At 51.5% G+C, this 21,652-nt stretch overlaps 1 protein-coding gene across 1 annotated transcript; it reads left to right on the top strand.

Annotated features, from left to right (window-relative positions):
• On the top strand, positions 1–19,410 carry PPCDC (phosphopantothenoylcysteine decarboxylase). Its single transcript, XM_084267880.1, has 6 exons — positions 1–60; positions 1,173–1,339; positions 8,323–8,418; positions 10,916–11,044; positions 13,041–13,209; positions 17,782–19,410. Exons 2-6 carry the CDS (start codon positions 1,187–1,189, stop codon positions 17,865–17,867), a joined length of 633 nt encoding a protein of 210 aa, XP_084124006.1. The 5' UTR covers positions 1–60; positions 1,173–1,186; the 3' UTR covers positions 17,868–19,410.
• The last annotated feature ends 2,242 nt before the right edge of the window (positions 19,411–21,652 follow it).

Here is a 21,652-nt window from a genome sequence, read left to right as displayed (position 1 = left end):
AGGCCCCTGCCGTCCGCGGGGCTGGAGCGCGGGGAGCGATCGCTCCCCTTTCCTCCGCCGGTAGGGAAACGCCGTTTCCTTGCGCATTGGAGCCCCCCCCGGCGTTTCTCGGTGCCTCAGCGGCTTTTTCGAAGCCGCTCTCAGCGCATCGGCCGGGTTGCGAAGCCGGTGGAGTAACAGAGGGGGCTGGGGAGCCGCGTGTTGCCACCGGGACGCTCAGCCGCCGCCCGGGTAACGGGGGAGCGCGGCCCGGGACACCACGCTGCCGAGGCTCGCTCCCCGGGCTTTGAGATGCTTTCGTGACAGTGAATTAATTGCCACCCAGCCAGCCGTAGGGAAGCGGGTGTTCTCCTTGCCGTGACCGCCTTGGGTTGGGTTTAATTCGCTGCGGCAGAACGGGCAGAGCAGCGCTGGTGTCGCCTCGCCTGCTGTGTTCCCCTGCCTCTGCCTGTTCCTGCGAGCCAGCACCTGGAGAAGCACAAGCTGATACACACACCCTGAAGCCAGCGAGCAGTTGTGACCGGTGTGTCCCTGAGAAGGTGTTTTTGCCCGGTGGAGGTCACCACCTTCGTCCCTTTCATTGCTTTGGGTGTTTTCCTTCCATCTGCTAGGGAGTCATTCCCAGCACTGCTGAAAATGTGTAGAGATATGATAGGAAGGGAGATGTTAAGGTTTTCTTCAGGGCTCCAAAATTTTGAGTGGTTGTCTCCCTGCACTTACTACTTACCAGAGGACGTGAAGGGAGACAGGCTCAGCTGGGGGTTGTGTGTCTTCCCAACAGTCGGTGTCAAAGGTTCATTTATGGTAAATTCTAGACAGTGTTGTACATGTGGGAGTGTATCTTTGCTTTATGGGCTGTGGGCTTTATCGAAACCATTTTGGGGCCTCTCCATGTAGGTTTTAGCTTTCTGCTTACCCCATCCCAAAAGAAAATTGTTATTAAATGGGAGGAGTAGACCACTGCTGCACTTAGAGGTCTGCTGATGCTTGAGAGCTTTGCAGATAAGAGCCCTTATCTTAATTAATTCATCCTTGCACTGAATTATTTTGGGTCCCGTGTAGTCCAGGCTTAAATCTGTGCCCTCAGGAATGTGTCAGTGCCAGAGCCCTGCTGTGCTGCCCTCCCTTGGAGTCACTATTAGTCAATCAGCTTTGGTCTTCTGTGCTTGTAGAGTTTGATCAGAGCATGGAGCCCTGCTCCCAGCCAGAACCAGGGGGTCCCACAGAAGACAGCTCAGTGGTGCCACAGAAAACAACCCATGTCCTGGTGGGTGTCACAGGAAGTGTCGCTGCTCTAAAGCTGCCTCTGCTCATTGCTGAATTGCTGAAGATCCCTGGGGTGAGTAGAAGTCTCATAAAATTTGTGTTGGCTTCTTTCTCCTTTCTGGGAGAGGTTGGATGGGTTGGGAAGAAAAATGCCTTCTGGCTTTGAGCCTTTTCCTTTGAAAGTTGGTCGGGGGAAGGATGTTGTAGTTTTGCCTGGCTGGTTTCTGGTGGAGAAGGGGAGCTGTGGGGGCGGCTGCTGCAAGGAGCAGCCAGCAGCTCTCTGCAGCCCCACAGAGCAAACACCGGCCGGCTCCAGGCCGGAGTCGCTGCTGCCCAAGGCCGAGCCCATCAGCCATGGTCACAGCGCCTCTGGAGTCACAGGGAGGAGAAAAACCCACCAGCAGCTGCTCTGTGCCCCAGAGAAGGGAGTGAGAAGGTGTGAGGAGCTGTGCAGGCACCAAGGCCAGGGAAGGGGGGATGAGACACCCCAGGTGCTGGAGAGAAAGATGCCCCTGCAGCCCCTGGAGAAACCCATGGTGGAGCGGGTGTCCCCCCACAGCCCGTGGAACAGGCCCAGACCCCCCCTGCAGCCCGTGGAGAGGCCCCACACTGGATTGAGCAGGGGGAGACAGACAGGAGATGCTGTGACCTGTGTTGGAAGCTCCCTGCCAGCACTTGCAGCCGGTGGAGAGAGAGAGACAGAGATGAGCGAGAGAGACAGAGATCTGTGCTGGAGCAGGTTTCCTGGGGCAATTGTGACTCGGGGTGAGGGACCAGGCTGGAGCTGTCTGGGCCTGAGGGACTGAGAGGAGTTCTGTGATTGATGACTGCACCCGTAGCAGTGACCCACACTGGGACAGCTGGGGAAGGGCTGAAGCCCATGGGAAGGACTCACACTGGAGAAGTTCATGGAGGACTGTCTGCCATGGGTGGGACCCCACAGTGCAGCAGGGAAAGGGGATGTGGAATACCCCCCCAGCTAAGAAGGAAACATCTCATGAGGAACCGACCGAAACCCCCATTCCCCCAGTCTCTGCCCCTGCCTGTGCCACAATAGGGGGAAGAAGGGAGTGAAATCCTGACTGAAGTGAAGCCTGCTGAGAAGGGAGGGGTAGGGGGAGCCGCTTTAAGATCTGGTTTTGCTTCTCATCACCCGACTCTGGTGTCACTGGGGGTGCAGGGCAGTGCCATTAATTACAGAGTTTCTGTCCTTTATTCTGTGTTGGGTCTGTTCTGCCTGTGATGCTGACTGCAGAATGATCTCTCCCTGTTCTTATCTCCATTCCTGAGTCTCTCAATGTCTATTTTCCCCCCCGTCCAGCTTGTACTCAAGGGTTAGCTTTCAGTCTGCTTTTAAGGGCAGTAGCTGTTCCTGGGCAGGCATTTAGGTTCTGGAAAATGAAAGTAGCATTGTTCAGTTCAGCTTCCTTCATTTTCTCAAAAATGATTGACTAGATCCTTGTCTTTTTTTTTTTTTTTTCTGGAATATGCCCTTGTCAGTCAAAGCATCCAATCTGGCTGCAGGTGTAGGTGCTGCTTTCCAGAACTCAAAACCTCTTAATGAGGACTGTCCCAAACCAGAAAGGTCCGGTCTGAGGGGATTTGTTGTTATTCCCAGAGTGAGATTAAGATACAAATGAGGTCAGATGCCATACAAAAAACCAAAAAAGAGATTTAATAGTTACATCAAAATTCACAGAGATGGAAGAAAGAGAGAGAGAGAGAAAGATGGGAAAAGGAAAGGTTCAATAGCTGCCATCTCAGAGCTGCAGCATCCCATCAGTCCGAAGCGAGTTCACGTCAGGTGGGGGATTCTGTTAGCTGCTGGTTGTCAGCACTGGGTGCACGGGGGTTGCTTCACCCCAGACATGCACCCCAGCGTGGCAGTTCTTGGTTATGTTCAGTTCAATGATCCTCATTCATTAGGTTACCTCATATACCTGTACATATTCATGACCTGTCGCTGCTTTGTATTAAAATGAGTTCCAAGAAGTGATTTCCATAATCTCCTCTGCACCTCCTCTTCACTGCTCAGGCACACTGCTGTCTGGTGGTGGTCGTTGAGGGTGGTGGGGATGAAGTCAGACGGCTCCTCTTTGTCACTGCAAGTAACCTTCTGTTTTGTGCAGACTCAGTTATCCCTTGACTCTGATCCAGGTTTGGTTCCAGCTGGTTTTGTATGCCTTCAGAGACACGGGGGAGCTCGGAGTAGCCACAGTGAAATGCTTTGCCTGAATTTATGACCAATTATGAGTCAAGCAAGGAATTCATTGAACAGATAAGGAGTTCGTTAGACTGATGAGGACTGGAACTCCTCAAAGAAATCATTTAATTTTCACAGGGCACATAGTCCTTGAGTGCATAATTTAATGAAATATGATGTTAGACTCAAACTTCTGTCCCAATTGATGTTTCTTCCTTATCAGTCCTGGGTTTGCTTTAAATTACTAAAAACGAGCTGTTCAAACAAGACATCGTTTATGCAAGGTCATGCCCTGACACATTCACTGTGGCACTTCATCCTGTCAGCAAGTCTTCCTTCACCCTTTACAAGCATCTTATTAGCAAGTCCCCTTTATCACAGAGTAGCAGTAATTGCAGGGGTGCAATATCTCAGCGATGTTGGAGACAGACAGCCGCTGGTACAGGCATCTGTTGAGGGACACAGTCCTTCACAAGGACCTCAAGGTTCCTCATAGGTGAGACATGGAGTTAGCAGTGACAGACGCTGCTGGCTGACCAACAGAGGGAAACCAGGTCTTGTAACAAACAGCAGTAGAAAAAAGAGACCTGTTTTATGTGCCTGTGCTTTTTTACTTGGGAAAAAACCCCTCGAACTAACTAGTTTATTGTCTGGAGTAACTTAGGTGTCCAGCAGAGGCCACTAGTGACTACAGGCAGGGAGGAACACGTGTGAGTAAAGTCAGAGGAAAACATAGGTAACCTTTAGCTTTCAAGAAATGAAGCAGCGTGCGATCCCCGGGTAACTCTGAAGTGTCCGGTTGCTGTTAATATCCAGGCTGCACAGGGTACCGGAGGTGCGGTGAGCTGTTAGGCGCCTGTTCTTGCCAGTTGTGCTGGAATTGTGGGTTGCAAAGAGGGGCCTCTGGTAATTTAGTACTTGAGCTGAGGTGATTAGTGATGCCAGAGGCCCCGAACTGGGCCAGGGAGTAGCGATGCCAAGGCAAGGGGGTGACAAGACCTTGTTTCCTTGTCATTGAGGGGTGCAGGACAGGCATCTTCTGATCCTTGGCCTCAGATTGACGTTGCTGCTGTCTCTTTTCCTTTGCTCTTGGTGCTTGGAACACCCTTCTCTGTAGGTGACAGGAAGGGTGCCAATGACCCGTGTCGTGGTTTTACCCCGGCTGAGAGCCGAGATCCACGCAGCTGTCTGCTCTTTAAAGGAAAAGAGGATGGGGAGAAGTGTGGGGGGTGTGAGGGAAGGGAAGGGAAAAGGGGCAAATAACAACCCCAAAACCAAGAAACCAAAGGCCCGTGGGTTGGTATAAGTATAGTTTACTAAATTAGCAGAAAGATAAAATATAACAATGCTAACAGGACCTTAGAGCAAAAATATATGAAGCTGTTGATACACAATGCAGTTTCTCACTGAACCCACAACTCAGGCCGTGCCACCCAGAGCCGTCCCGGAACCCAACCGTCCCCCAAAAACCACGCGTCCTGGAGCCACCCCTCCTCCTCCCATCAGCCCCCCTTTATACTGAGCATGATGTAATTGGCATGGAATACTCTCTTTGGCTAGTTTGGGTCACCTGTCCTGGCTTTGCTCCTCCCTTCTCATTAATAGAGAAATATGAAGAGCTGAGAAAGTCCTTGACTGCTTAACCACAACTAAACCCATCAGGGTGTTATCAGCACTGCTTTCATTTTAACTCTCAAACACAGCATTCCAGCCACTGCTACTAAAGAAGTTAACTCCATCCTGACCGAAACCAGGACACCTGCTGTAGGAATCTAGGCCAGTCGCGTCCCTTCTCTCTGAGAATTTGATTCATAATTAAAAACTGGACCTGAATTCTGTGTGGAGGTCCAGAGGTGCTGTGACATCTGTTGCAGGCTTTGTGCCTGCTAGTATTAGGCTTTTGTTGCATAAAAAGTGAACGTGAAGTACCCGATCCTGGTACTTAATCTGTTAACTTAAATTATTTACTCATTCCTGATGTGATTTCAAGGCCTGATCTAAAGCCCACTGGGTAACTCCCACCACCGTGGGTAACTCTCCGGGTTGTGCTATGCTCGTTGTGTTGTCTCAGGCTGATACCAAGGACTTTGGAGTGGCCTGGTAGGAACATAGTGACAGAAACCACGTTGGCAGGATCTCGGTTAGCCATAAAAACAGGGAAACGGCAAACTTTCCTATGGGTGAAATGTATTGCTCTTGAAACTGTGGGATGTCATCTGAACTTCTGGGTAGGTAGTTTAAACTCTCTCCCAGAAGGAGTCTGAGTGTGGCTCGACTGACTTTACTGTTTAAGCAGTGGTAGAACCACCGGCAAACAGGCAGCACACTGGGTAAGTAGAAGTTAAAACCAACATAGGCTGAAGTGATCTTGAGAGAGACTACTTGTAACAAGGGATCCAGGTGCCCACCCCAGCAGAAAACCTTAACTAGGGTGAGTATCTAACTGATGGAGTTCTAACTGATGGCGTTTCCAGGGTGGAGTGGTGGAGTCACCACTGCTCAGAGTCCTTGGATGCATCCTGCTGGTATGCTCTAGCTTGTAGTGGGTTGGCTGCAGTGCTTGATAGGTGGCTACTCCCTGTTCCTGGGCTCATGCTCTGAAGAAATAAGTTGTTTCTTTTTTAAAGACTGGAGATGGTGATGAAACTGTCTTAAAAAATAGATTAAAAAGCAGAATGGGTTTTGTGGGGGCATTTTTTAGCTTCAGAGGGGTATTTGTTGTCTAGGTGAGAATGTTTTGAACAATGTTGCAACAGAAGTAGCAAGTGACAAAATATGCCATGAGGTAGAGTTGTGCCATCTAAAAATCCTTCCAGCATTATGGCTAACCTTAAAATTAAGAATACCACTAGCAAACATCGCTGCTGAAAGCTTTTGGCACAGACCTGGCCTTACGGGTACCGTTCCAGCGCGCAGGCGGCCCCCTTTAACCTGCACGTCCCTCTCTTAAAATCACCAAATCAGTAGTATCTTGCAGATTGCGAGGTGAACACCCTAGTGAAGCCCTTGGCATAGCAGAGAGCAGGGTGAGCACCCCAGTGAAGCCCTTGGCGCCGCAGAGAGCAGGGTGAGCACCCCAGTGAAGCCCTTGGCGCAGCAGAGAGCAGGGTGAACACCCCAGTGAAGCCCTTGGCATAGCAAAGAGCAGGGTGAACACCCCAGTGAAGCCCTTGGCGCAGCAGAGAGCAGGGTGAACACCCCAGTGAAGCCCTTGGCGCAGCAGAGAGCAGGGTGAGCACCCCAATGAAGCCCTTGGCATAGCAGAGAGCAGGGTGAACACCCCAGTGAAGCCCTTGGCGCAGCAGAGAGCAGCCTTAACGCCCTTGCGGGTGTCGCTGCTTGGCTCCGAAGAGCTTCCTGTGAGGTGAGGGCAATGTGGAAACAGTGCGGTTGATTGCTGCGAGTACTATCTTCACACTCGAAAGCACTAGAAGCACAGCTGGGATTCCAAGTTAGGGTCACTTGAAAAACAGCAGATGTTTCGAAGAGGCAAAGAACATACTGTACCAAACACCAGTGTTACGTGCAGCTATGTTTTCCCATTATTTTTCCTTCAGGAAATGGGGAAAAAAAATTCCCAAAGACCCCAATAAGCTGGGATTTTCCACTGCTCTCAGCTGTTATCTGGTTTGCTTAGGGTACAGATAATCAATACTCCTCCTCCTTTCCAGTTGAATAGATAGTTGGGGAGATAGGTTAACATGTTTTGTCACTTCGACCGCTGCTGCCGCTGCAGATAGCTTCGTGGGGGTTGGAGGTTTTCAGCAGTCTGTGTTAGCAGGAGCACGCAGAGGCTGTCAGTGGTTCTGTACCTCAGGGTGCAGTTCTCAAGCAGGGAGTTGTTGCTGCTCCCCATCTCTCACAGCACCATGAACCACTCGGAGGTTGAAGATGGCCAATAACAAATGGGTGGCCTGAGCTGCATCCCCCCAGCGTACACAGAGGTTTTCCTTTTCCAATGCCTTACCTTGATAAGGCAGCCTCGCTGGGGGGCAGAACCCTGACTTGCTTCTGGTATTTTTACTTCTGGCCAGAGCAAGTCTGATTAACGTGGTTGTGAAAGGCCGTGTCCAGTAGTCTGTAGCTACAGCCACTACCACCTTTGTCACCAGGATGTCATTGAGAGAGAGGGAGACCAAAACAGACCGAGAAAGGTGCATGACACGGTTTGTTTGACCAAGAAATGGTACTTTATCTTCCTAAGCCGCTCTCTCTTGTGCAGCAGAGGTGGGCTGGCTTTGTGCTGGCAGTGCCGAGCCCCAGCTCACCAGCTTGTCCCTCAGCAGGACTTTTGATGGCTCAGCACCATGCTTTCCCTGGCAGAGAGCTTCCTCTTGGCTCTGAGTGTGGGAAGAGCGATCCTGGAAGTGCCACACAAGCATGCCACCCCTTGGCACTCCTCTGGGCTGCGATTAAGAAAATCCACTGAAGCAAGATGCTCTCCTGCTCCCTTTGGCGGGCGTCTCTGGAGATTAAAGGGCATCTTTCATGCAGTTTGATTTGTTCATTCTTCTTGTCTCTTCTGTGCGGTACCACGTCTCGTTCTGACTGGCTCTGTCCTCTCTGCTGTCCCTGCTGTGAACTGGCCACGTGAACATGTTTGGCAGGCAGTGCCTAATCACCTCTCCATTTTAGGGTGGTGTGAACTTAGTCATTGGCTACCTTGGACACTTTCAGTGGCCTGATCTTTCAGGTGTGGCTAGGTGCAGTTATGCACGTGAGTACAGGAGGGAAATGCCCTCTGAGAATCCATGCAGCTTTCAAAGTCTTCAGTGCTCGAGCCCTCCTCCTGTACCCAGCTTTACAGGTTGTCCTCCAGTCTAACTCATACTCTCTCTGTCTTTTCCAATTAGCTCGAAGTGAAGGTGGTCACTACTGAGCGAGCGAAGCACTTCTACCATGCCCAGGAGATTCCTGTCACCCTCTACAGCGATGAGGATGAATGGCAGGTGAGTTGTTCTTCCTCTGGAGACTGCAGAGACTGCTGTCCTGTCACAGAAGCACAGAGTCACTAGGTTGGAAAAGACCTTTAAGATCACTGAGTCCAACTGTTCCTGTCCTGTGCCAAACCACATCCCTGAGCACCTCATCTACACATCTGTTAAACACAGCCAGGGGTGGGTACTCAATCCCTTCCCTGGGCAGCCTGTGCCACAGCCCCAGAACTGTTTCAGGGAAGAACTTTTCCCTTACATCTGATCTGACCCTGCCCTGGGGCAGCTTGGGGCCATTTCCCCTTGTCCCATCTCCTGTCCCCTGGCTGAAGAGACCATCGCCCACCTCTCTGCACCCTCCTGTCCGGTCACTGTAGGTGGTGATAAGGTCTCCTCTCAGCCTCCTCTTCTCCAGGCTGAACACCCCCAGCTCCCTCAGCTGCTCCTCAGAGGATTTGCCCTCCAGCCCCTTCCCCAGCCTGGTTGCCCTTCTCTGGACTCACTCCAGGACCTCAGTGTCCTTATGGTGAGGAGCCCAGAACTGGACACAGCACTCGAGGTGCAGCCTCACCAGTGTCGATTTCAGGGGCACAATCACTTCTCCAGACCTGCTAGCCAAGCTGTGTCTGACACAAGCCAGGATGCTGTCGGGCTTCCTGGCCATCCAGGCACACTGCTGGCTCGTGGTCAGTCGCAGGCACCCAACACCCCCAGGTCTTTCTCTGCCTGACAGCTCTCCAGCTGCTCAGCCCCCAGCCTGTAGCGCTGCTCGGGGTTGTTATGTCCCATGTGCAACACTCTACCCTTGGTGTTGTTAAACCTCAACGGTTGTTGTCCTCACTAGCCACGTGTTTTGTAATTCAAGTAGTTCTGTCACGTGCTCGTGTCTTCTGCTTCCAGAAGGCCAATGGGTCACGCTTCAGAGGGGGAAAAAGCAGGCTCCCAGGCAGATTGGTTGCTCAAGTGCTGAGCAGCAAATAGAAGTGTTCAGGGTTCCTCGAAGTTATCTTTACAAGAGATTAATTCATTTATTTTTTAATCATGGGCCCAGAGTCACTTCTTTGTTCCAGCAGTGTATGCTTGGGAATACGGCTTTCAAAGAACATGGGTCTAATTGTGCTGGAAATGAGGAAGAACCCTGCCCGTAGCAGGCGATTTCGGCCGGCCCTAGCAGACTTGCAGCAGGCAGTGAGGGTAGAAGTGGTCTGTCACCACCCGGGGCTCAGCCGCTATCTGCAGCTCTGAAAGGAGTGTCAGGAAGTGTCAAGTAAAGCCACTGCAGAGTCGTGGTGAGGGTGTTTGGTGCTTGTCATGACTCATACTTGTCGCAAAGGCAGCGGCTGAGATCTCCTTAGCACTGCGTGTTTGCAATCTGCAGCCGTCGCTGACGCTCGCAACGCTGCCCACGCTGCTTTAAAACTCAGCCAGGTGCCTGGTCAGGGTCCCTTGTGCTGGTAGGGCCACCCTGGTGTAGTGGTGCAGAGGTACCCGGCGATGTCATCCACCAGTGTGACTGGTGGCTGGAAGTCGGAGAGGTGGGAGTGGTGTTTGTCCGTGTCTGTGCTCAGGCACATACAGGGGAACCATTCCCGTAAGGGACAGCTCGGTTGTCAGGCCTGTGACCATCTCTAACCCTGTAAAACTGCTGTTTCTCTTTGGCTGACATACTTTGAGAGTCCCTGAGTGTGAGTGTTTCTAGGGAACCCTTGGTGGGGTGATAAAGAGGTGCTGGTCAGGCTTTGAGCACGCTGCAAAGCAGGCATGGGAACCTCCTAACACTCTCTTCTACAGGGTGTAGGAAATAAACCCTCCTATAGGGTGTAGGAAATAAACCTGCTCAGCATCCGTTTGTGAGAGATTTTACTCTGAAGATAAGCCTACAATTTTCAGTGCTTCTAGAAAACAAACAGACATGAGTGGAGGAGCTGGGAAAGGTGTCAAGGAACGACGGTTTTCCGGATGCTGTCTTTTTGTTGTGGTTTCCATTGACTCAGAGAAGGAACAGTTTGTGGCCCTGATGCACCTCTTGCTGGCCTGTGGTTGTGTGTGTCCTCTGGGGATTAAGCACCCGATGCTGTTTGCTCCTTCTCTTGATGCTTTCGTGGTTAAACTGAGCCCTTAAAGAAAAAGACTGGGACTCCCTTGAGATACGCTCTGTGCCATGGGAGCTCTTAGGAGCAATTCTGAAGCTGTGGGATGATGGGAATGGGAATTGGGTGGAGAAAGCTCTTTCCTGTGAGCTGAGATCTGCTGCTGTTGGATATGTGAATTGCTTCTGTGGGATACCAAGAGCACTAAGCGTGATGGTGCCGTCAGCAGTGACACGGCCATCGCTGGGGGAGGGGGAGATGGGAAACACGAGCACTGTGTGTCCGGCCCCTGATTCTCCATGCTGTCAGATCTCACTGGACGTGAGTGTGAGTCTTCCCCCTTCAGCTTACACAGTGGTTACTCATGGATTGATAAGTGCCAGTTGCTCACAGCATTAATCTGCCTCTTGTCTCACCCCCAGCTGTGGAAAGGTCGTTCGGACCCAGTCCTGCACATCGAGCTCAGGCGGTGGGCTGACCTCATGGTGGTGGCACCTCTCGATGCAAACACCCTGGCAAAGCTCGCCAACGGCATCTGTGACAACCTGCTGGTGAGTAGCCAGAGCGCTGCCTGAGAGTTCTCATGCCTCCCAGCGTTAACAGTGTCTGACCTTTCATTTCTTTCATGGAAACTCTGAAGCTTCTGCAGTACTGAGAACAGTGACATTTGCATGTTCTGCTCCCGCTTGGGACGCTGCAGTGTCTCTTCCTCCGTTACAGTTCCTCTATCCCTTCTCAAACACTTGTTCTTTCCTTCCTCAACCTCCACCACTTTCCGCTCCTTGGCTCTGTCCATCTCTTCCCTCACTTCCTGCTCCCTGCTTCGGGCCTGTCCTGCTTTCCCTCAATGGGCAGCATACCTCTTCCCTCTCTCCGTCATGCATCTCTACACACACGCGTGCGCACACCCTCGCGCTGGCTTTTGAGTTCCTCTCTGCATTTTTTAGATGCAATCTGGAAAGACACCTGTGAGATCAGATAAAGCTGTTTACTTCCTGCTACCTCACCTAGCTGCATAGCACAGAAATTCAGACGTGCTCACACTTACTTACCTTCCAGTTTCAGCTATAGGGGTTTTTGGCTTGTTCAGGCTTGGGGTTTTTTTCTGGTATTAAAGGTTCTCTGGCTAAAAGGTTAATCAGAAACCATATTAAAAGCCAGCGTGCCTCTCTGGTGATAGGGCTGAATGCTTTGTGCCCAGACATTAGGAGACATCATAAGCATCAACCACCCAAAAGATCTGCCAGGAAGCTGCAGATCTGCAAATGTTGCTATGGTGCCTCAACCTTCAGAAATGCCAGGAGGCCAGAGCTAGAGATCAGGGTGTCAGCTCCAGCTGTGGAGCCCCGCATCACCAGCTTAGCTCTTCAGGTAAGAGAGAGTGCCTATAAATGAACAAAATAGGCCCAGAGGAACAGGCCTCCTTTGTGTGAGCAGATAGCTGGAGATTGAGAGAAGCCAGAAGCTGTGGGAGGCACAATGTCTTGGCCTTTTTGGCTCCCTTGGTACTACAGATGTGACGGTGGAAGCAGAGGGAAGGGCTCGGGAGAGATGTTAGGGACGCGCGGCTTCACAAGGTCCTGCCTGTCTTTTCACAGAGCCCTGAGGAGGGAAGAGAGGTAGCTCCAGCAAAGGAAAACAAGCGCTGGAGATGCTGGTTGGCAAGTCAGAACAGATTCTAGCAGACTTTCCTGTGCTGGGAAGGGTTCAGATCACAGGGTGTTAAAGAGGATGGGCACGGTTCTCCTGAGTATTCTGATCTGAGCAGAGATCCTCTGGCCACCTGGGAAGCTCCGTTTGGCATGACTTAAATGCCACTAAGCCTAGGGAAACTGATGGGTGTCGCGTTAAGGGCAACCAGCCTTTATCTTCTCGAGGCAGCGAGGTGACGCTGGGTTATCTGGAAGCTCTGTGTTACCAAGGAGTCAGATAGGATTCCCTGTAGCACGCAGGAGCTGCTAGATGGCTTGTAATCTGCAGGCACCTTCTGCAGCAGCCCAGATGGGTTCGTGTTATCCTGTGTTTGTACTCTGGAGGCAGCTCCCGTGCAGGGAGTTACGGATGCAGTTGCCATATCGTTTAAAAAAAGACTCACTTGGCCAACTTCCTGCATTTAGCTCTACAGCTGCCTTATCTGAAGTGGTGCCTGGGGATTTCTCTTTGGCTGATAAGATCTGTGGCCACCCCTCAGCTTCTTTTGGTCTCCCACGTGGGCTGGCAGTCCGCATGCATGGTGTTCCAGCTTGGTTTGCTCCAGCGATTGGGCTTCTTGCTTGGCCCCAAGCCGGAGTAGGATGGGATCTATCCTCTTTGTAGCCTCACTCCTCTCTCTCCTCTCTCTCTCTCTTCATCCGTCAGAGCTGAGCTTTGCTGGACTAATAATTAATCGTGAGCCCTGTGGGTTTGTCCGGCTGCACTGACAAATTGAGGCTTTCAGCCCTCTAACGATACCCAGGCTGGGAAAGCCGCTTCTGGCCAGCAAGGTGCTGGGAAAGAATGAGGCAAAGCATCCCATCTCAGAGCTGAACCTCTTGGCTTCTCTTGCAGACTTGTGTCATCCGTGCTTGGGATCTGAGCAAACCTCTGCTCTTCTGCCCGGCAATGAACACGGCCATGTGGGAACATCCCATCACAGCACAGCAGGTGGAGCAGCTGAAAGGCTTTGGCTACATAGAGGTCCCCTGTGTGGTGAAGAAACTAGTGTGTGGGGATGAAGGTCAGTCCTTTTACACCTCTTCTACCCGTTTTCCTTATCCCAGAGGGACTTGCAATTCTTTTGCTGCGTGGCCTTCACGCTGTTGGACTGCAGGGAGCAAGTGCTCACTGTGCCAGGGTTTCTGGAAGCAAACTGGAGCTTTGCCCTGTGCTAGCTGGTATCTAATATTCTTGTTCATTAATTTTTAAGTAGTCTTAAGAGACCATCCAAGCCAGGCTTTCAAATGAGCCGTTAGATAGGCCTGATACTGAAAAGAAATACTCATTCAAGAAGCGAGCAGATCAAAGAGAAGGAAGGCTTTGCGGTGAGCGTTATCAGCCTGGGATTTGGGTGTCCTGACCTTGCCCTCTATTGTGACTGTGGGCTGCTTTCATCATGCCTCAGTTCCTCATCGCTAGCACAGGGATAATATCTTATCCCCGAGAGCAGACGGTGAGGATAAGCACTTTGCAGACGTGGCTGAGGGTGTAGCTGGATGTGCCTTTAACATTTGTTGTTTGTTGTTGTCTGGGATACCTCTTGGCTTCTCAGTCCAGTTTTGATCTGGGGGGGTTGACTCCAGACTCCTCTGTGAATTCACTTCAGGAATGGGGCAGGGAAAGTTGTCATGCTCAGGCTTAACTCGCATCGCTAAGGAATACTACTAAGATGGGTTTGTCAGTACTTTAGGAGCTGCTTTGGACAGAGGCATTTTGACTTTTGCCGGGGTTTGAGGAGGATTTTCATACAAGCAATTTGCATGGATGGATTCCCTTTTTTATCTACATTTTCTTGGTCAAACTGTCAGTAAAATATCACCCAGTTCAAACCATAATAGTGAATTTATTACTCCCTGCACAGTAGCACACCCTTGCTTTTGTGTAACAACCCCAACTGCAGCAGGATTTTAACCACTCTCTCGGAGTCCCATAAACAGTCTGTAGTGAAGGCAGGATGTTAGAGATGTTCTTCATGGTTAAATCCAGGGGCTGGCTCAGTTTCTGAATTCTTAGGTAGACACAATGCTTCTAGGGAATGTTGGTTTTGGACCTGAAGACTAAGAAATATTTACAGTTAGGTAAGTGTAGTCAAGTAAATCAGGCATCGGTTGAATTCTCCCAGACAATCACTGCATCCACTGGGATTTTAGACCTGATTACATCAAATTTCTTACATAGCTGCTAAGGCAAAACACCCAGAAGAGGTCATTTGGTGCAGACGGCTTGGCAGAAGTGGAAAGGCCATCTGGCATAACTCCCTGGTTCTTTATTTTATCCCCTTCATCTTTTTTAGGACATGTTTAGGATCTCTATTCCAGTGGTAAGCAGCTGAGTGCCTCCTCATGGTAAATGTGCTTATTCCTGCAGGTTCCTGCACCCGAGGCAGGGCTGGGTGGTTGGTGGTCACCCCTGTTTCACAGACAGGGATCTGAGATGCAGAAGGACCCTGAGAGTTACCTCACAGGGCAAACGGATTAGAGTTGGGTGACGAACACGCCTCCCACCTTCTGCCACCCTGCCCTGCCCCTTTCCTAGGGGAGGGTTGCCACTTTTTGCGACGGGGTTTTGAGAGCCACGTGAGAGGCAGCGTGTGAATCGCTGTGGTTTGTAGCTCAGAATGGCAAAGGAAACCAGCCTTGATCGGGAGTTACCTCGTTAGGGCAGCAGCTGTTTGGGAGCCGCTTCACATTCGGTCTCTGCTGTGAGAACAAACTCACAGAGAAGCTTGTGGGAGAGGGGTGGTATGGGAAGCTGGGGCAGTAGTAGCTACATCTGACTCGTCTCTTGTTGTGTTTGTGAGTCAATTAATTCACAGCAAGATTTTCCTGTTGGCAAATGCTGGGATTTTCCTGGCAGTGTGTAGGAAAATGATGGCAAAGGTGTTGTGGTTTAAATCCAGCCGACGGCTGAGCAACACGCAGCCGGTTGCTCGCTGCCCCGCAGTGGGATGAGAAGGGAGAATTGGAAGGGTAAGAGTGAGAAGGCTCATCAGTGGGATAAAGATGTGTGTTATTACAATAAGAAGAACTTGTAGTGAAAGGGAAACTAACAGAGAGAGGGAAATAAAACCCCAGAAAGACAAGTGATACAAATGAAAACAATTGCTCAACACCAGCTGACCCATGCCCAGCCAGTCCCTGAACCATGTAGTCCCCAGCCTCACCCCCACCCAGGTTTATTGCTGAGCATGACATCATACAGTATGTAATATCCCTTTGGTCTGCTGTCCCAGCCATGTCCCCTCCGACTCCTTCTGCCTCCCCAGCCCAGCTACTGGGGTGAGGAGCAGAAAAGGCCTTGGCTCTGTGTGAACGCTACGCAGCAGGAACGAAAACATCTCTGGGTTATCAACACTGAAGCCAAAACACAGCCCTGTACCGGCTACTACAGGGAATGTTAACATTACCCCAGCCAAAACCAGCACAGCAGTATCACCTCAAGGTCTCTGGACACCCAAGACAGTCTCCACCAGTGACTTTTGTTCCTTTCACCCCCTTCATTTTTTCATCCCTTTCACCCTTGGGCCTCCTTTTTTTCCTCCCCCCCCACCAGCCTGATTTCAGTTTTGTGGGTTTCTTCCACAAAGGGGTTTGCCCAGCAGGTAGCAAAGCTCACACATCTGGCACAGAAGAAAAGAGATTCAGTTTTGTCTGTTGGCACTGTGGTTTGGCTTGCTGTAAAAGAACCTTATCTTCCTCCAGAAGAGGTTTATCTTCCTCCGCTCCGGTAGCCAGTCTCCCCTGAAACGGGCCAGATCCAGACTGCCAATCCATTGCTGCATCTCAAGCTGTACTTGATTAATTCTTCTTCCTTAGAAAGTGTGTGTTTCCAGACATAGAGTCCAGCTGAGAGTTAGAACAGCAAATTAAATTGAGTTGACAATTAAAACGTTTCCTTGATTGGATAGTTCAGTGTAAGCCACCGGCTGTTGGCCCTGATGATACCCATGTGCTGCGATACAGAGAGCGCTTTGTGAGAGTCACAGAGTTGTAGGGGTTTGAAGGGGCCTCCAGAGATCCTAGAGTCCAACCCCCTGCCAAAGCAGGGTCCCTAGGACAGGTCACACAGGTTGGTGTCCAGACAGGGCTGGAAGATCTCCAGAGAAGGAGACTCCACATCCTCTGGGCAGCCTGTCCCAGAGCTCCCTCACCCTCACTGGGAAGAAGTTCTTCCCCATACTGGGGGAAAGTTTTTTCCTGTGCTCCAACTTGAGGCCATCGCCTTTGTCCTATCCCCACAGACACTGAGAAGAGGCTGGCCATTTCCCCCTGTGTCTCACACTTCAGATATTGTTAACTATTGATCAGATCCCCTCTCAGGCTTCTTTTTTCCAGGCTGAACAGCCCCAGCTCACTCAGCCTTTCCTCACAGGGGAGATGCTCCAGGCCTTTAATCATCTTTGCTGTGCCACACGTGGGCCTGCAGCACTTTGCCTTTGCAGAAACATTTCCAAGCTGCTGGGAACTTCATTGGCCTTGGCTGGATTTCTGGAGTCTGGCATGCTGAGAGATTTCTACCTGTGGGCGTGAGCTGTGCTGTAAGACGGGCTGCTTAGCAAGATCTCACTCTGCTAAGCCTAAAAATCCAGCTGGGAAACACCAAAGACATTGAGGAAGTTGGGTGGTGGAGGACAAAGGCCTTGGAAATGTTCTCCAAGGGTGTAGCTCTGCCAAAGCAAGCGGAGGCACTTGTGGAATTTCTTTTGTTTACCAGGACCTGCCAGCTGCAGCTCCTCTCCTTTAGGTTAGGAGGGCCCAAATCCGCCTGTGGAAGGTGCTTCTGACTCCCTGGAATGGAAAAGGCGGAGTAGAGAACAAGTCTCACTTTTGCAGGGAAACCCAATTCTTTTTACCTTTCCAAAGTGTTGTTCTTCATCACAGATCTTCAAGTTATATCTAATTTTATCTATCTGTCTATCCAGGACAGCTTTCTCTAACGTGGGTCTTGCCAGCAGGGTCGGGGAAGTGGTATGAATTTGTCAAGTGTTTTTTTAATAGACAACAGCCAAAAAGCTGCTGAGCACACAGAATGTTTATGCTGCAGAAAGGAGGTGAAATAGGGTGTTTTGCTGCTACCCACACACATTTTGGGGTGCTGGTTATGCTCTTGCCCCTAGGGGAGTGTCAGCTAAGACAGTAGCTCCCTCTGCGGTCAAGGGTTAAATGTCAGGGCTAGACACCTCTGGAGATGATTCAGTACGTGGGGTACTTATTTGGTCATACAAGTTGCTATTTGAGGTTTCCTGCCTCTCTCCCTTGTCTGAAGAGCTCCTGCTCCTGCTCAGGCTTCTCACTTCTGAGGCAAACTCAGCGCAATGCTCCTCTCACCTCCCAATGGCGTTTGGCCATGCCACAACACCCCAGCTCAGCTGGACCGAACAGATCCTCTACCTTCCACTGTTGTTTTCCATCAGGCAAGGAAACATGCAGAGGGGGGGGAAACTCTGAGAGCTTTGCAGTGCCATACCACCATCCTACATCTCATTTTCTGCAGCAGTGTGGAGAAGCAAGGAGGTGTGAGGAGGGCAGCACGTGCCTCGTGTCGTTTCGGCGAGACCTGCTTTTCACTCTGCGGCGTTCTTCTCACCCCACAGGTCAAGGTGCCATGGCAGAAGTGTGGACCATCGTGGAGAATGTGAAAGGGATCCTTGAAGAACGAGGCTTGCTGGCACGGAGCTGATGGTTTGGCATGTAAATTGTGTTGCTTTGCCCCCACCCCCCCCTGATGATTTGAAGATAAAACCCAACAGGAAGCCGAGTTGAGCTGGAGCCTGTACCTACAGCGTGCCCTTCAACCGAAGGAGTGAAACGGTTGTCTTCCAGCTGGTGCCAAACTGAAATGTGGTACTGTGAGAAACCAAAGCCCAGAACGGGCTGCTTTAGTGTGGGAAAACTCTGTGGTGCCTTGCAGAGAGGGAGTAACGTTCCACAGCCCCCCGCCCCCCCCTCCAAAACTCTGCGGGGCCTCATGAAGAGGGAGTAACGTTCCACAGCCTCCCTGCCCCACTGGTATTTCACCTGTGCTCCTTCCTGAGGAGGCTGCAGAAGAAATTGCCAAGGTATTTCAGGTCTGGTGGTTGCCTCAAAGGTGGAGGGGGAAGTGCTCTGCAAATCCCAGTGATGGGGGTAACACTGGCCCTTTCCAGCCTGTCTGTGTGTGTGGACATCCCTGCTCTCCAAAGCCCGGTCAGCAGCAGGAGTCAGTGTCCAAAAAGCACTTCCCCTCCCAGGAATTGCCCCTGAAGAATTGCCTCTGGGAGGGGGTTGCACCTATGTCATTGCTAAATTGTTAACATCTTTGTGCAGTTTTTTTAACAGGAATGGGGGGAAATGGCCTGAAAGCAGCTTAGCCTTTGCCCTTTTGTATCTGTTGTCTGAGATAGGGATGCAGACAGCTGCCAACTGTGAACCAAACCCACAAGTGCCCACCTGGGTGCTCCAGGCAGGAAATCAACAGGCTGGGCCCTCAGGGAAAGCTGCCTCAGGCATTTCCTGGGAGAGTGAAGTCATCCGGTCACTTTTCAGCTTGAAAATTAACCAACTGCCATGAAAAAGAATTGGGAAATCCTCTGAGCCCCGTGGACCAGCCCAGCCCAGGCTCCTCTGGCCCAGCCTTCCCTGGGATCCCGCTCCTGAGGGGACTGGGTACAAAGCAGGGCTGTGGAACACGTCGCTGTAGCTGGAGCACTGCTGACCCAGAGAGTTTATTTTTAACCAAACCCAGTCAAATTTAAGGCCTTTGGTACAGAATGTGCATCCTGCCTGTGGGGGCAGCCTTCAGACCGCTGCGCACGAGGGAAGAGGTTATCAAGGTGTGTTTGCTTCCTTTATCTATCCACACAAATAAAAACCCTCTGAACTTTCCCATTTTGGGCTCTTCCATTACCAGAAAGCCAGGAATTCAGAGCTTCTGGGGATGCACAGCCTGAAGGAGCCTCATGGGAGGCAGAGCTTGTGTCTCACACCAAGGGACAGAGCAGTAGTGTAGTTGCCAGCCTTGTGTTTCACCAGCAGAACCCTTGTGGCATGAGCTGCATTGGCCTCTCCTGTTCTTCCGTGAAGTTTATGAAGAAGGTGCCTCTTGGTTTCCACCAGCTTTGTAGCCAACATGGTTTCTCCTGCTTCAGAGAGAAACGTGTGTTCTGGCAGTTGTGACTTGACCTTGGGGCTCTCCTCATGGCTCTCTTTGTGGTTGCAGTCGCTTATCCTTCCTCCGTGACTTGGCAAGGCGGGAAAAATTGACAATAAGGTTCCCCAGAGCGGGTCAAAACGCTGTGTCCTTGATAAGAGTGTTCATCTGTTCCCAATCTGCAGCCTCCAGCCGCTCCAGAAACGTTGGCAGGTAGCGCCTGGCTTCTCCTGGCGCACTCGCTGCAGAGCGTCAGCTCTGATAATTCTCAGCCTTGACTCGAGATTTAAGACTCCTAAAGAACTTGTAGATCCCTGAATAAAGGGAGTGAATTCTTTGTACTGCAAATATATCAGGGCAGTGATGGGAACTTGGGGCAGGGATGCAGGGAGCGCTGGCACCCTGGCCCAAAAACCCACAAAGAAAGCTCCTCCAGAGGACGATGCTCCCGCCCCTGCAGAAACAGCTCCTACTTGTGCCGCTGAGTGATCCTCCCCATCATTCCCACAATTTCTAATTGGATGTGGGTCATGGTAGTGTTATGGGGTAGGATGAACCCCTGCCAGGTCCATTTTGCTTCTTTTCCAAGTGGCAGAGGGTTGAAACAAAAGCGCCTTCCACCCCAAAAGCGGGCACGTGTCCCTACCCCAGGTGAGGTGAGATACCCGCAGCCTGTGGGCCGCAATGTGTCCCTGCCTGCTTGCAGTGGAAATGCGGCCGAAAGAGAAGCCAGGGGCAACCCTGTGCCCCCTCACACGTGTCCCTTGGCTTCGGGAGGGGATGTTGGCACCATGTCTTTCTAGAACAAGGCTTGAGGTGATGAATGATGGACCCAACTCCCGTTGGCATTCAAAACCCGGACTTTGGTTCCCCAGACTGGGATGCCCAGGCTCGGACAAGTGCCACAAGTCAGGAAGCGACAGACAGACAGACATCCCCGCCCCTCACAGGTCTGTGCATGGTTCAGGTTCACAGGGCAGGCCTGAGATGCTGCCTGAGTACTTTGGTTTTTTCCCTCCAGCTCTTCTTTTCAAGCTAGGGCACTGATTTTCTGTTTGGCTTTCCTGGGAAACTCTCTGATGATGGTGGCAGTGTCCCTGTGAAACCCACTGCATTGAGATTTTGTTCACTGCTTAAAACTTGTTCTCTCAGCCCTGGATGGGAGTGATAAACAGCTGGGACAAAAGCTCAGCCCTTCTCCTTTGGTGCTTTTAGACCCTGCTTTGTGTGTGCTTGGACGTGACTCCAAGCATCCATCTCTCTCCTCCTCCATGCGATCCCTTTCCTGTTTGGCTTTGTGAGATCCTGGAGGAAGCCGGAGATGCTCTGGTGCTGCTTTGCATCCGGACGGTCTGGCTTTGGACCGTGAAACAGATTGCAGAAAAAACTCCAAAATTGAAAAAAGAAGCCCAAACCCAACCATAATAAAAAAAATCAGGTGGCAAAACCTCCCCGTTTTTGGGCTTGAAGCAGTCACATCTCCCTGCTTGGTTTGGAGACGTCGCATGCGGTGGCTTCGCACCCCCAATCCCCCCCTTGTTTCCCCCAGCTCCGGATTTCGCACCTGCCTGCAGCGAACCGGGCGGGCGGCGGGCTTCTCACCTCGGCGGTGCTGCCCGGCGAGCGGGGCCGCTGCCTGCTGCGTATCTTCGAAAGCGCGGGCTGACAGGAAGCCCTTTGTTTTTAGATACATGTATCTGTATTTCTTCTCTCTCTTCCCCAACCGCAGCGGGGCCGGGTGCTGGGAGAAGGGTGGTGGCTGTCAAGGGGTGACATGGTGGTGGTGGTGGTGCCGAGTGAGAACTTGGGGGATGCTCCTACCAGTGGGGTTTTCTCTGCTCTGGCAGAACTAGAAATACCCCTCCACTGGGCGTTCTGAGGAAGGGATCCCAAGGGATCATGCCAGTCCCAGCCTCTCCCCTCGTGCTTTTGCTTTTCATCTGCATCATTTATATTTTGCTTGCTCTCCAGTCCCTCCCCCGGCCCCGCAAGCAGCCAAGCTGCCCTGGCCTGCGATAAGGACGGTGCCGAAGGACCCGGCACCGCTCAGCACAGACTCCTTGGCACCAGCTACACGATTAGCGTGGCTTCGATAGCGTGGCTTCAGTGGTGACGACCTTCCAATTAAAACTTGCAGGTGCTGCATTCTTGCCCTGGCCAGCAACCTCGCTGGGTAGTTTAAAAACTGTTTCTAGGAGTAATTGAGCTTAATTAGATGCTTGGATTCCCCCTCCTCAACCCCCTGGGCGATGCTGTGCTGCTCAGGGGTTCTGTGCTCATCAGGAGTCAGGCAGGGGCTGAAGATGCTCAGAGATATAGAGAGCAGGGAGAGGAAT

Source organism: Gallinula chloropus, assembly GCF_964237585.1.
Source record: "Gallinula chloropus genome assembly, chromosome: 9".
Lineage (NCBI taxonomy): Eukaryota > Metazoa > Chordata > Aves > Gruiformes > Rallidae > Gallinula > Gallinula chloropus.
Note: the sequence above shows the minus strand (reverse complement) of the source record. Positions and strands in the feature narration are given on the sequence as shown.

Bases quoted from the DNA above. Each gene is read 5' to 3' on its own strand.
- PPCDC (XM_084267880.1), top strand. From the start codon at position 1,187: ATGGAGCCCTGCTCCCAGCCAGAACCAGGGGGTCCCACAGAAGACAGC. The intron at 11,045-13,040 runs GTGAGTAGCCAG...CTTCTCTTGCAG, and splicing joins GCATCTGTGACAACCTGCTG to ACTTGTGTCATCCGTGCTTG. The intron at 13,210-17,781 runs GTCAGTCCTTTT...CTCACCCCACAG, and splicing joins ACTAGTGTGTGGGGATGAAG to GTCAAGGTGCCATGGCAGAA.